General features: G+C 38.8%; 1 protein-coding gene and 1 long non-coding RNA gene across 2 annotated transcripts; one reads left to right on the top strand and one right to left on the bottom strand.

Moving 5' to 3' along the window:
• Nucleotides 1-831: 831 nt before the first annotated feature.
• Nucleotides 832-13,652, bottom strand: map3k19 (mitogen-activated protein kinase kinase kinase 19). Its single transcript, XM_017308795.2, has 16 exons — nt 13,434-13,652; nt 12,710-12,904; nt 11,698-11,858; nt 11,373-11,488; nt 10,785-10,939; nt 9,832-9,889; nt 8,480-8,567; nt 6,988-7,107; nt 6,578-6,732; nt 6,464-6,498; nt 3,817-5,862; nt 2,975-3,079; nt 2,542-2,780; nt 2,206-2,458; nt 1,183-1,391; nt 832-1,077 (listed from the first exon to the last, which is right to left on the bottom strand). Exons 1-16 carry the CDS (start codon nt 13,650-13,652, stop codon nt 951-953), a joined length of 4,281 nt encoding a protein of 1,426 aa, XP_017164284.2. The 3' UTR covers nt 832-950.
• Nucleotides 12,814-14,304, top strand: LOC108166922 (uncharacterized). The gene is made up of 3 exons (XR_001777315.2): nt 12,814-12,928; nt 13,186-13,252; nt 13,460-14,304. It is a non-coding gene; the product is annotated as an uncharacterized LOC108166922 (long non-coding RNA).
• Nucleotides 14,305-15,265: the final 961 nt, after the last annotated feature.

The raw sequence follows: 15,265 nt of genomic DNA on the forward strand, positions 1-15,265 counted from the left end.
AACTGCCACAGTACATTCATTCAACATAAAGACTGAAGTTAATAATCACTGATCAGAGTACAGTATTCAGGATTAATTTACATGCTAGAAACAGCTACCACTGCACTCCGATGTAGGTTTGAAACCTAAATGCATTTTAATAAAGTAGAATATATTCAGAAAGTTTCAATACACACAGTGATGCATTTCAATTGTTTGTGGTTAGATTTAACTGCAACTTCAGCTAATGACAACCCAACATTTTTTTGTAACAGAAAAGTACATGAGACAAAATATTTTATGTTCTTTACCAGCCTTAATGACCTACTCAACCATTGTGAATACTGTTTACTGACACATGGAGGATAATTCACTAAAGGTCAATGGGTTGTATTGGGAAGTTGAGTGGAAGAAAAAACTGTTCTAAAAAATGTGCATGTAACGGATGGCTCCAGCTGTCCTAAACACCATGTAGAATCTATAGGTAACATTTATAGGCTCAAAATCTTTAATTTGAATTATTTAAATTAGTTTTAGACCATTATAATTTGAAATGTATATTTTTGCATAATTTATTTTACTTTTTGAATTGAAACAATTTGAGGTTTTTATGATATTCTAATTTGAAATGAACCTTTATCTCATAACCACAGAACTGACGTTTCAATGGCAATAGTTTATAAAATGTGGCATTTGACTGTTTTGTAGATTTGTCATCTGCTTTGACATTATTCTATACAAACCATTAAACAATCAGTACTGAATACACTTTACACATAATTTTAATAAAATTGGCACATTTATTAATCTAAAGTGTACAATAATATCTACAATTTACACACAATTGTAACATTTTTAGCTTATTCACAGTGGTTTTGATACCACAATTTATTCATTTTTGAGTTGTGAACTTAAATGATTAGATCTTATTTAATGCCTCTGAATTTAATAAGAACAGCAGTTATCCTAATCTAAACACTCACTTTTGTACCACAGCATTTCTTTTTCTGTGCTTCCCAGTATTTGATACTCGTGTGCCCTTTAGGAATGAAGGAATGTTTCAGTAACTGGTCAGCTGATGGCCGTACGCTCTGGTCACTATAAATTGAAAAGCGACAATAAGTTGTAGATATTACAGTAAGAAGTTACTAAGACGATAACAGTATGATACTGACATAATTAAATTATAAATGAACCACTTGCCTTGTCAGACAGATTTTTACAAAGTCTTTGGCGTTCTCTGAGAAGCCATCTGGCAGGGATGGCATTAACCCTCTTCTAGCTCCAATGTAGAACAAGGCAGCCATTTTATCCATATGTGCAAGAGGTGGTTTCCCTGTGGCCATTTCAAACACTGTGCAACCAACACTCCAAATATCTGACTTCCGGCCATACCCCGATTCATTGACGACCTGGTGAGGAAAAATAACAGGAGAAATAAATGACAGGACATCTGCATGTCTTTATACAGTTCTTAAAAACGGCCTTGAAAGACTTTGAGGTAATAGTTGGTGAAAAACCTCAAATTTTCTAAGTGTCACCTGATCGTCCAGTGGATTTGATTGGGGACCAAAATTGCGACATTTATTACATTATGATGTGGTTTGCTTTTGCACTGCACTGTCAAATAATTCAAACTAATTTAAAACTTGTTTTCCCCCCTCACTCGTGCCGCTGCACCAAAAACTTCTAAAGCAGATTATACAAAACCTCAAAAAAAAGATATGAGCGCAACTTCCTTCTTCACAAAATGTAAACAAAAATGGCAGTAGCATCGGATTTGAGCGGTTTTAGGATTTGTCTTTGGTAAAACACCACAAGCCATCTCTCCCTCTTGTGTTAGACTCTTGTGTTTGTTTTAGTTCTGTTGGCCTAGATGCCATGCGCTCTAGTTCACTTTTGGAGCAGTCTCTGGTCTACTTGGCATCCACATATGCATTCAGACCGCATCAGAGTTCACTTTAATGCAACCAACACCTAGGTGTGGAGATGAACCAGAGTTCGCTTGTTTGGTCCACATCAAAGTTCGATTAATAATTCATGCCTCTCCAAACGAACCGGACTTTCTAGACAAACTAGAGTTTTATTAAAACGAACTAAACACCTGGTGTGAATTCACACTAAGTTGATCGTCCAACGTCAAAGGGAACTTTAGATCAAATTTCCATCACATCTCAAAAATTCAAGTTTGTATAAAAGCCTAAAAAGTAAACAAATCTAACTTACCTCTGGCGCCATCCAATAAGGTGTACCGTGGATGGATTTCAGCAACTCTCCACTGTTTGGAGCTGTGGGGTTAAGGCAGCTGAGGCGTCGTGCACAACCAAAGTCTATGAGCTTGATGACACCAGTTGGCATCAACATGACATTGTTTCCTTTTAAGTCCCGATGAATCACTCTGTTCTGATGAAGGAATGCCACCCCTTCCAGGATCTGATGGGTGTACAGCGCCAACACTCGTTCTGGCAGAGGACCAAACCTAACGGGAAAATGCAAGCAGTCCTTATTAATTTGGCATTCAGGCTTTTTGCAAGATGTTTTAAACTAACAAATAATTTCAACCTGTGAAGTATGCTAGCAATAGATCCACCAGGGATATACTCCATGAAGATGGAAACAACATGTTGGTAAAGCGATGTTCCCAGAAAGCCAACAATATTGCTGTGGCGAAGGGTTTTAAGTAACTCCACTTCCCCCTGAAGACGACTGTACTCCTTCTTTGCAGCATCAGGGTCAGACGAATCCAGGCAAACCTGCTTCACAGCTATCAACTGGCCCTGACTGGTCAGACCGCAGTACACCTGGTGAGATGATGATTTCAGTCAGTTGTTTAAAGACATATTGCTGAAATAAGCTTTACTGAATAGTTAAACTAGCCTGATGTAAGTTAATATTTTTAGCAAGTTACAGCACTGGAATATGTTTCTAATACAAGATACCAACACTGTGTCATCAACACTAATGTACTTAGCTGCAACGTTATTTGAATACTTACTGTCCCATAGGCACCCTTCCCAAGCACTTCACCCTTAGCCCATGTTATGGTGTCATTTGCAACCAACCCTGATCCAAGGTAAGTGTCACTGTCATTTTGAGCAACCTGCAATGAAATGCATTGAAACATAATTATCTAATTAAAGTATTTCAAACACACGAGTGCTGACATAAGAATTTGCTGGATTTTAGCTTTACATCTATTTCTGTCCTTTATTTTTCAACTTTAGACTGATAGTAGTTAATTAAAACATTAACTACTATCATAAAGCATTTATGATGTTTGTCATAAATGCTAGAGAGTAAAGAAAGACGGACAAATAGGACACCTGATAGATATGTTTGTCAAAGACATTTGGTTTGGTCCTAATTTGTCTTCTTCAATTCAAAGTTTTTACACACCATTTATGTTTTTGGTCCTTTATGTTAACTATAATGATGTTAACAGTCACAGCTAATGAAAACAAGACATTTAAGATTAGAATATTTCATCAGACCTAAAAATATTTTTTTACACATCAAGGTAAGCTTAATGAAACATATGTTTACTACCTGCTTTCAAGGTTGTTATTTTCTAAAAGTACTCTAAGTCTGATCAATACGATTCATCGGAATGCATTCTTTAATTTTGTGAATATGGTTGTATGTTAGGTTAACTGGTTTTTGAATTGCCCCTAGGTGTGTGTAGGGTTGTTATGGTTGTTTGCCTCTGTGATGGACTGGTGACTGGTCTAGGTTGCATCTTTCCTATTGACCACTTGAGTTGGGAACTGTCCTCCCAACCCCTGCAATGACTAAAAGCATAGAAACTGGATTTAATCATGTTTAGGCTGTGAATATTACCTCAGGATGTGCTTTTCTTCCTGATACATGCTCTTCTTCATCATGGAACTCCTTTTTTCCATGTTCTGAGTTTTCAAGAGCTGCAGAAACATCCCTCTCATCCAAAGAGATCAGCTCCTCTGCCAGACATTGCAGTAGGTCATCTGTCAGCGGACCCTCCCCCACCTCGTCCAGAAACTTCCTGTAAACTGGTGACATCAGGGTGTGGCAGGTACTGTCTGAGGATGTCCAAGTGTTGATGTTTGCCTGCTGAGGGCCTAGTGACTGAGCCGACTGTGGATCTTTTTTAGCAGAGTTTCTTGTTGATTTGCTTGAAGTTTTGTGATTTCTAGAATCAACATCATAAAGGGGAGTTATGGGTCCAGTCAGAGTTTTCTCACGTGGTTGTAATGTTTCAGATCCATTTTTAGAAAGAGTTTCCACTATGGTTGATAAAATGTGATCTTCAAATTCATCCTCATAAGATTTATGACTAAACTCAACATCCTTCACATCATCAGTTTCATCTTTGAGTTTAGGGCTTTTGTCTGTTCTGCAGCTGTTAGTGGTAGACTGTGTTTTGATTTGCGATGACATAGGTTTTGGTTTGCTTTTAGTCAAAGTAACTGTGCTCTCCAATGAGTTTCTCTTTGGCTTATTCTGTACTGGTTTATGTTTTATTTTGTGGCTTTGTTTTGTCTTTCTTGTTGGCGTACACTGTAGTTGTCTCTCTTTAGGTTTCTCACATGAGCTGGAGACCCGGAGATTTTCAAATAATGGCCCAGCAAACATCTCATACATGGCTGGTCCTTCGCTGCCACTCTCTATCTGCTGAAACATGTCTCTGTAAGTGATGAGGTCCACAGCAGATTTAGATCTTGGGGGTTTTCCACCTAAACCTGGTTTCTTTAACTGCTGGGCACTTTTTAGCTCTCTCATTGATATCAGCTGATGTGTTTTTTTGCTGTGTGGTTCACAAATGTTATGTGGGGTTAAAGTACCCACACTGAGGAGAGCCGCATTAGCAGATTTAATTTTCTTGCTTTTGTCTTTGTCCACTGTGGGAACGACAGAGTACTTTATGTTAATTTTGGAGTGGTTACCACTGATGACTCTTGCATCTTTGTTGAGAGAATGAATAGTTGAATTTTTTGCCTTCAAGTGAAAGTTCATCCTAGTTTTACTCTCTTTATTCCGGGCTTTAAACATCTTCTCGTATTTCTTGGGATCCACAGGAAAGAAGCCGGTTTTCTCCACAGCAGTAACTGCACTACACTCTCTTACGTCTTCTGCCTTGTTTTCTTGATCACAGACAACATTTCTAGCTGACGCTGTGTTTTCTGGATCCATCTGTTCATTTTCAGAATCTTCTTCAAAACAACCAGTAGCATCGTCTTCAAGACTCCTTGCATCATTTTTAGCTTTGTTGCTTATTCCAGTCTTTGACTCAGTTGTGTGGCTCGTGTTTCGCTTGACTTCACTAAACACATATGCATCTGACTTTTTATTACTCTCAAAGTGGTTACATTCTTTTACACACTCACTTTTATTGGCCTCCTTGGGATGGTTTGAATCAGTGTTTTCTACACTTGGAGGATTAGTACAATTGACATGGTCTCTTTCTCTACCCTGTATTGATCTGTTGACCAATGAGCACAGTCCTGCTTTAACATGTCGCGTTGTTTCTCCAAAAAAATTTGCCTCCGATGTAATTCTGTCATTTGAAACCTGCAACGTTCTATCTTTTACAAACTTCAGATTTCTGTCTTTGATAGATGTTTCTTGGATTTGTCCAGAATCATCCTCATTTTCCAAGTTGATGGAGCTCTGGCTGCTGCTGCTGCTGGACCCACTTTCCTCACTGCCAGCCTTTGAAGGACCACTGCATGAGCTGCCCCAGGACTGCCTCTCTTTTCTCAGTTCAGTTCTGCTGCGAAAAGGGCTCCGGCTAATGGGCTTTAGAGGAACATGGGGTTTCAGCGGTGGCAGAGCCTTGCTATGTCTTGGGCGACCCTCAATGGGCACCAGAAGCTTGGGTGTGTAAGAGTGGAAGGCTGGCAAAGGACCCTGGAAATACAGATAGCAGTTCAGTGGCGTAAGCAAGCTGCATAAATGTAAAACACATCGTCTGATTTTCATGCATGACTTATATGGCTAAAGACAGTTGAATAATCAACAAAAATTTTGAGAAATTCCATCAAAACAAAATCTAGTGAAAATGGTCACACATCGATATACACTCAATGGCCACTTTATTAAATCCACCTGATTAATTTCATGTTAATAAAATTGGTAAAAAGCACAAGCAGACACCAGCTGCTCAATGCATTTAGCCAACTGGACAACTTGCCTCGGGTTGGGGACAAAAGAGGATTTAGGCTACTTTAAATGTCGCATAATTTGTTAATATCAAATGGACGTGTGTGTTTATCAAAACCGCTGATCACTGGTATTTGCATGCACAACCATTTTTTAGGTATACCAAGAATGTTTTGAAGAGAAAATATCTGTAGAGAAGCTGTTTTATGGACAGAAATGAAATGCTAGACTCAGTGCTCAAATGAGATTGGTTCAAGATGATAGAAAGGCAACAATCACTCGAAAATCCCATATATTTACTGCTAAAGAATGCATTTCTGTTAAATAGTTTTCAATCATTAAAACTCACCCTTTGATCATTTAAAGTACTTTGAGAGCTCAGTCCTGTAAACATGAAAATATTACAGTGTTAACAACATCCAAATATTTGCTTTTTGCACACACCAGCTCTGTTCTTACATACTGGTCTGAATATGCGCTCTGGCCTGCATCATGGTGTTGGGGCACAGAAGTGGCTCCATGATGCTTGGGGCCGATTGGCTGAGTTGGCTGGACTCTGGCACACAAAGCAGACTGTGGGAAGGCGGAGAGACTTCAACCACACTTCTTGTCCTCTGCCTGTCAGGTACACAGAAATATTTTATTTTGAACGTTTATTATGTTTGTGTGTCATTATTTTAAGATTGTGTATAATTAGTTTTCATTTATAAAAACAGCATAGGGACATTTTGCAGTCAAACAATTCATGCTTATTTAGTTAACTTTGTCTCAGTTGTGGTATTACATTTTTGTATTATTTTAGTTATGTCCACATGCAGAACAACAAACATACATGTGACTTTCTGCTGTTAACGTGTGTGAGTGTGTTTGTACCTTTGTCTGGGGGGAACAGGCTGACACGCGGTTCTGGTACTCAGAAACCCAGATGACAGTAGAGCATCTGAATGGTCACTATGTCTATGACTGCTGGACAAGCTAGGTAGACACAAACCTCTGCGAATAAAATGAGAAAAGGAAGTTAGAAGACAGTTATGTGGTTTAGATATGGGGTCAGAGTTTAAATACTGATGATGTGTCTGTGGCTACAAGATAGCAATGATCTGCAATCATACTGAGGGTCTTGTAGCTTGTAATTTGGTTTTCTCTGGTTTATTGGTGCTTTAACTATTTTTGGTTGTTTTATTTTTCTTCCCTGTCAAATGACTTCAGATGTCTTGTGATGTCTTATAGAATCAAAGAAATCAGATGGAAATGACACTGAAAGTGGAATTCCTCACCAACCCAGATATGAAAAATCCAAAAAGACTGCTGCACGTTTTAAAGCTGGCTGTTTTAACAACCTGTTTATGTGCTCATATGACGATTTGTGTCTCATTAAATTGGGCAAACACACAAGTCATAATGTCCAAAATCTGATAAGTAATATGTTCCGAATTTGGAACCAGAAAGTTGGAGGTCCATATAGTGGTCCATATCCATTATGGATCCGAGACATTTTAAGCATAGGAAGGGACTGCAGGAATACATTTTATATGCATTTCTTTTCATTATATTCCTGTGTCTCTGTGTTGCCCTGCGACAGACTGGCGGCCTGTCCAGGGTGTACCCCGCCTCTCGCTAGCTGGAGATAGGCACCAGCAACCCTCCCGACCCCAATGAGGGACAAGGGTGTAAGAAAATGGATGGATGGATGGATGGATGGATGGATGGATGGATGGATGGATGGATGGATGGATATATTCCTCGGCTGTCATATCTCATTATATTGTCCTCTTCCTACCTGTTTGATTACTGAAACAAACTCTAATTACATATAAAAAAAAGCCACATTCAGGAACCATATTAGTTGACACATTAAATCATGAAAATGACTGACTTTCATTTCCTTGTACCAAACCAAACCTATTTCTGGCAGCTGATTCTATGAAATTAGAGCAGCTCAAAGAGTTTTATTCTCTTCTCAGAACTTGGACTTGATTCAAATGTGAGTGCTGCTCATAACAGACAATGAGCTGATTCACCGAAGTTCTCTGCCCCGGTCTGTGTGTATCCGACCTGTTTGGGCAGAACAGATTGTCCTCTGGACACAGTGACAGGTGCCCGCGCACAGGTCTGCAAACGTAACCAGATAGGCCTCTTTTCTAGTGCTGGTGTCAAAGTAAGAGGCACATGCTAACCAACCCAGGAGGCGGTGTACAGTATAAGAGATCGTTTGTTAAGAAAGGAGTTTTAACTGTACGCACAGAAACTATGTGGGTGTTACACATGAACAGACGCCACTTTTCTTCATCACTAATACACATTGTAGATTTATTGGCATAAAAATACGTCTGTGAGAGAAAGATGGTGAATTTTTCATGCCCACCTGCTGCCCCTCCTTGCGTCCTGATTGGCTCGTCCGGGATTTTTCAGAGTTTCCATGGCGTTTTGGGAACAGGTGGGAATCCCCTTATCTGTGGCAGAAATGCAAACATTCACTCATCAACCCTTCTTCAAGTCTATGCTCTCATTTCCAACAGTAAAGGAAAATGAATAAACTCATGTAATGTAGATAAAATTTTACACCTTTAAAGTTTTATATCCCAGGCAGAAAGAAACAATAAAAACAGAAGAATTGTTGTGACTAACGGCAGTGATGTTAAATAGATTTGAGGACTGAAGGTTCTCTAAAATTAAACCACATTTTTGCTAATTCAAAGCAACAAATTCAACTTGCTCTATTTGTTTTCAGTTAAATATTCCTTAAAAGAGACACATGCACATTACACTCCCCTGCTCACTATAAAACGATAGCTTGCTGTACCTGTGCTTAAGCCCGTTGATCCCCTCTGCTCAAATGTCCAGATATTACACTTACACTTTTGTTCATTTCACATAACCTTTTGTCTAAATCACTGAAATAGTTTTCTGAAAGTCTTCGGTTTTGCTCTGGAGCTGAAGCCCGCCTGTCGAGGATGCAGAGGTGAAAGATGTTCAGGCAGGTTTCTCAGAGGAGAGCTTTGTGTTGTGTGGAAGACCCCTCCCATCCTGGACAGCCTCTCCCTCCTTCGTCTCTCTAAGATCCCCTCCCCTTTGTGAAGGTGATCTGATCTCGTGGCCCATTTGGGATGCTGACCATTGTGCTTCTCTTTCAGTGTACTGTACTAAGACTATTTCTAAAACAGGCACACTCTACAGAGCTTTACAAAATTATTTCAGCCTTTCTTTAATTTTCGCCAGTGAGGAAGGTTATTTTGTGTCTGGTTAACTGCTGTGTTGATTATTTTTCTGTGGTGACTACCCATTTTCAGTTTCTGGCAGAGGCCTCTAGATTTTGGCTACAGTCCTGGTATTTCAAAGACCTCAGGGTGCCACACACTCTAACACAGTCAGAGTCTTTGGAAGAGAAACAGCATCACAGCTCTTCACTATAGTTAACAGCAGACTCAAGGACCTTTTTCTCAAACTCACTCTTAGGCTCATATAGCTAAACCACACAAATCCCTGTAGAGTTTCACAAACTGCATATTTATGTTTCCTAAATAAACAGCTGATATGTTAATAACATCCAACGTTTATCACAGAGACTCGGTGGCTCTAAAATGTCAGTCTTTAATGCTGTTTATAACAGTAAACTGTTACCATCCTCCTGTCTTAGTCCCCCATTTATTCTCTGGGATCAAATATGAAGAAAAAATCTCGTTAGTTTGAACTTAGTGTCGCTGAAGAAGCCCGTACCTAGGCTGAACTCCTTCTTGTCAGATTGAGGGAGACTCCCTGAAGTCTGCAGAGATGCCTGGAAAAATCAAAGGTGTCATTTGTTACCATAAATCTTTTTTTAATGTCAGGATGACAATTTGTTTTTCGGTGACACATAGCATTTCGTTTTAATCTTGGCCTCATCTGACTAGAGGACTTTCTCCCACATGTTTATTGCGTCAACTCAAATGCACAAAACACATTTCAGATTTTTTTCTTGTTAATGAAAACTGAAGTACACTTGTTATTGATTCACCATTTTGTGAATGCATTGTTGATCTATCATCTAAAATCGTAATAAAATATGTGATCGTAAAATGACTTGATATGCATAAGTTCAAAGGTCTGTAAGCAATGTTTTTTTCAGTCTACACAGTTTACATCCTTTAGTTTTATTTGTATTATTTTATTAAAGTAAAATCAGAATTAACTAACAACAGCTGCATTAGGTTCTAAAACCATTTTATTATTCTAAATGTTTTGGTGACATATTACAGGTAAGATACCCAGAGTGTGTCTGTGATGTACATAAACTGCGTCGACCAGCTGCTCCGTCCTTCTGCTAACCAGCTGTTGGTTCGTCTCCTTCCTATATGAAGCATGGCGGCTACACAGAAAACCCAAAGCTGTGTGTGTTATTGCTGACTCCCATTCTACCTCTGTGTTTGTCAATTAGTGTAACCTGAGAGCTTCAGCCACACCCAAGCCATTAGTGAGCTTTATGTACAATTGTACAACCTTTTTACACAAAACCTATGTTGGTTCCACTGTGGTTTTCTGCAGATCTGAATGCAACGGCAGTTTTAGATAAAACCTTACATCAAACTTAAGCATTTATGTTTCTTTGAGTTTATGTTTAAAGTGTATTTCAAAGATCTGTAAACTCTGTGAGCTCTAATCACTTTGTAAGAATAAATCTTTGTTTTTCTTACCCGTGTATGGCTGTGAGAATGGTTGCTGTGTTGATGTCTTCTTGCTTTCTGATGATGAAAAAGGCTCTCAGCATCCTGCTCTGTGTCTGAACCTCCAAAGTCCAAATCCTGGAACAAGTATTTCTCAAGATCCGACAAGGACTTAGGATCAGCCTCTGCAAAAAAATTTTTTTAAAAATTGACAAGGTATTAAAAACAGGACAAGACACTGACACAAGACAAGACACTATCCTGAGTAGTCTCTGCCTTGAAATCAATTGAAGTTAGAAGATAAAACAAAGGATGTCAATCCTGATCTTTGTGTTTTTTCATTTTATAAATTATCTCCAAATAATTTGTTAAATTATTCACAAATAAAAAAAAAACATATTTATCTTCACAGATCATATGATTTGTTAAAATCATAATTTAAGGAGCATTAACATATATTTTTGTGGTTTTCAGCCAATTGTGCATGACAAGGGTGAGAATCTGTTCCTCAAGGTCAAAGGTTAACTATTATGATTCCTTCCACAAATGTAAATGGTTTGTAAGCCTTGAAATTTGATTTTAGTGTATTAGTGTGTGAATCAGTGTGTTAGTGTGTACCTGTGTGACCCAGAGCCTCCATCAGAACTGGAACGATCTCTTCCATCAGACGGCTGCTGAGATTAGCAGCGTAGTGGAGGGCAGAGCAGCCGTTGAGGTCTCGAGCTCGCAAATCACTAAAAAAAAATATCATTTAACAACTCAAAGCAGCAACACTGACATGGTCCCTCAAGAACATGAATATACAAATTAGATTACCTCGTCATGTATCTATTTAAAAGTGGTCTGGATCAATAGTTACTCAGACTCCTTGGAGGTGTTTTAAAGCTTTTTTTTTTTTTAGTTTTTCAGGAAGTGTAGCCTGTTTAGCCGTGTTTTTCCTTACGCTGACAACTTTAGAAGCTCCCTGACCACCTCCACAGGGTTGTGTTCCCATGGTAACCACGTCGCCATGCCCTGAAACAGGTCGACGTCTCTGACGGCGAGGATCACAGCTGTTGCGCCGTCACTGTTGGGATTGTTCACATCCACACTGTCTGTCTGAGACTAACACACACAAACCCGGAATCATCATTAATCCCTCAGCTTGTTACACACAAAGCTAAAAATATACACATTTTGTGAATTACATAATCATCCTAATAAAAATAGATTTAATAAAAGTTGATGAAAAGCACTGTCCCATATTGTGACATGGGTTGTTGACTTGTTTTTACAGACTCCTAAGTTTTACGCTTCACATTTCCAGAAACACAAAACCCCACAGGAAGAGGATCCAGCTTTCAAACCTGCTGGTTGCTCTGTGGTTAGAATAACGTAAAAAATGCTACTGAAGTACTGAGTAGCTGATCAAATTATCACTCATTTAATGTTTTAAAATACATTATCAGATAGACCAAAATATAAAGTCAGGTGGAAATTTTGGTATTTTAAAAATCAAAATGACAGCAATCCAAGTAGCAAAACATAATGAAATCAGGCAAAAAAAAAATAAAATAAAAATTCCGAATCAGTTTCTTTCCATGCAAAATTTAATAAACTTTAACAAAACTGCAGGTGTGTGTCTGTGTCTGGTGAATTTCTGGTTAAAACATGTTTGTTCTTTATTCAGTGGGTAGACAAGTCCAGACATTTTACTCAAATAAGAGCAGCAATACTTCATAATAAAATTACTCAAGTAAAAGTGAAAAGTAAAGATACTCGTAAAAGTAAATAAAAAAAACAAAAAACTCAAGTAGCTAAATGTGAGTAAATGTAACTAGTTACTACCCAACTCTGGTCTGTAATAAATCTGACCAAAATCTGACTAATTTGCTGTTGCTCTAAACTCTGACAGGAAACAGTTATTGCTGTCCCTGCTGATCAGTTCCACCCAGACCTTTGGATCAGAGACTCACCAGCAGCTGCCTCACAGAGCCCAGGTCTCCCTGCCAGGCGGCCTGCAGCAGCTGCTCCTGTGCGCACAGATGGGGCCTCGTCATCCACCTCACCATTTTCTCCTGGAGCTCAGGTGGGCTGATGTGCAGCGCGGTCTGCTGTCTGTGGTTACACAGCGTCAGGTCAGCATCGGCCCTCAGCAGCCCCTGCAACACCTGTTGAGCACACCGATCAAACCGGTCAGTCAGTTGAATTGATATGATAAAATATTGTTGACTAGAAAATGGTTGGTGTGAAAATTAAATATTTGTCTTTTTTGCTCTCTAAGGCTGACTGCTTTGTTCAGACATATATGAACAGGACTTGAAGGGAAAACGTTTTGTGTCTTTTCAGTATTTCATCGAAGTTGCTCTCAAATATTTCAGTGAACTGTTTAATCTTGTTTTTTTTTTTTTTATGTCCACTTCATGATGCGGATTTACATCTACGTTGTTAGCAACTGATCTCCAAGAGGAAACCTTCTCATGTTACCAGGAAGTCATTTTCAACATGACTCCCAAAGGGTGGGTGGAGCTTATAGAGCAATATTTAGATTATGTGACGCACATACATGCTCGTAAACAGGTGTTGTTGTTGAGAAGGAAATAACTGTGTCACATGACCACACTGTTTTTTTCCAACAATCTTTTTAATAATCCAGAACTTTTTAAATTACATGTATAAGCACATTTATCTGTAACTCACCTCTGACTTGTTGCTTCGACAAGCAGCGAAGAGGTCAGCCCGTCTCCGTTCTTCTTCTTCATCATCAGAGACCTCCAGCACATCCAGGATCTCCATCTGTGGTCCTAAAACCACCTGATCATTTTCTCCTTCCAGCTCTCCTAAATGCATCGCATCATCTTCATCGCCGTCTTCCACATCATCAGCGTCTCTCCTCTTCTTCGCCTCCATTGCCCTCATAGTCAAAAGTCAGATGAGAAGAGCCACCACTGAGCTGCGGAACAAAGAAGAATGTTTTTTCTTAACTCGGTGTTTGGCAGTCAGTGTGTTCGTGTGATGTCAGTCTCTAATGACCCACTGGTGCCCAGTGGGACCAGACAGAAGGCGTGACTGGAAATATATCCCTCATTACGACTGCTGTGGAGTCACCATAAACACATCATTGTCTATAATTGAGCTTATTTGCAAATGACAGTTTATATGTGTGAATGGAGGAAGTCTCACTTGAAAGTCTTTTTTAATGGAATAAACATCAGTAAATCAATGTATAATAAAGGCTGTATTATCCAGTGTTGAGTAAATGTGTAAGGATATTACAGGTTTATTCCCCTGCAGTGTTGGTCATTTATAAAAAAAGCTTGTTAATCTGCCTGTGTCCTTAGTCGTGCGTCCTTGGTGACTAAATCTCTTCCGGTTTAATGTTTACTAAAAGCTAAGAGCAGAACTCACTGAATTGCTAAATTACACAATGAAGCAATAGCATTTGTTGATAAAATAGCAGTAAAGTAGCTTCTGGATATTAAAACAATGTCTATTACTCCTCAGAACTGATTGTCAGCAGCTTGAAATGATGACCGGCAGTGAAACATTTTAATAAAGTGTTTTACTTACACTTGTCTCTGTTGCTTCAATCAGTAACTAATCCGGTTGTGTGTCTCCTCTGAGCTTCTGTAGGCATTTGTCAAACGAACCTTTGATCTATTTTCAGCAGACTGTCCACTCAAGCAATTTCTATTTTCTTGCTTTTTGTCCCTCGTGGCTTCTGTCGTCCGTTTACACTTGGTTTCCTTGGAGACAGTTGGACAGACAGCCGTTAACAGAGGTGGTTTTTAATTACCCAGAGACTGTCTGTTACCCCACACATTAAGACACATTGTTTGCTTTCCATTTGTTCATGTAAAAGGCATCCATTGAAAGGATCAAGCAATGATTTGCTTGTTTCAGTGATTATTACAATGTAACTTAGTTCATTACAGGCAAAACAAGGTTTCGCTGATCTGATATTTGCAACTTTGTTAAATATGGTAAAAGCATTCTTGAAAATAAAATAAAGATTTTCTTTTGACAGGCACATCACCAAGCAAAGAGTCAGTTTTATTGATTTGAGAAATGTATTAAAATTATGTTTATGAAAGGTCATACAGGTGCATCTCATCAAATAATAATATCAGTGAAAATTTTTTTTATTTTGGTAATTCAAGTCAAAAAAGAAACTGATGTTATGGATTTATTGTACACAGTGATGTATTTCAAGCACGTATTTCTCCAAATTTAGAGGATTACAGCTTATCAAAACCACCAATTTTGTTTTTCAGAAAGTAAGAACTTCTAAATGGGTTAACAAATGCTCCACTAGCAACAGGAACATTATAAGGACAAGTCTAAACAGGACATGTACAGATCGAGGATCAGGAAAAGGGAGGCTAACGTCTCTGCAGACCCCACACATCCTGGACACACTTTTATCTTAGATAGGCCCTACAGAGCGCTGTTTGTAAAAATCAGCTTCTCCACAGACAGTTTTCGTCTCCCAGTCTGTCTCCCTGAACACAACAAATACCTTTCAGCCAATC

The sequence above is a fragment of the Poecilia reticulata genome, chromosome 2 (assembly GCF_904066995.2).
Source record: "Poecilia reticulata chromosome 2, P_reticulata-male-v2, whole genome shotgun sequence".
NCBI lineage: Eukaryota > Metazoa > Chordata > Actinopteri > Cyprinodontiformes > Poeciliidae > Poecilia > Poecilia reticulata.

What these genes read in the sequence shown, in the direction of transcription:
- map3k19 (XM_017308795.2), bottom strand. Translation starts at nt 13,652, where the DNA reads ATGAGGGCAATGGAGGCGAAGAAGAGGAGAGACGCTGATGATGTGGAA. An exon ending in ATTCTCACAGCCATACACGG is followed by an intron (nt 9,890 to 10,784) that starts GTAAGAAAAACA and finishes TGATTTTTCCAG; the next exon opens with GCATCTCTGCAGACTTCAGG. An exon ending in GAAGAAAAGCACATCCTGAG is followed by an intron (nt 3,080 to 3,816) that starts GTAATATTCACA and finishes ATTTCATTGCAG; the next exon opens with GTTGCTCAAAATGACAGTGA.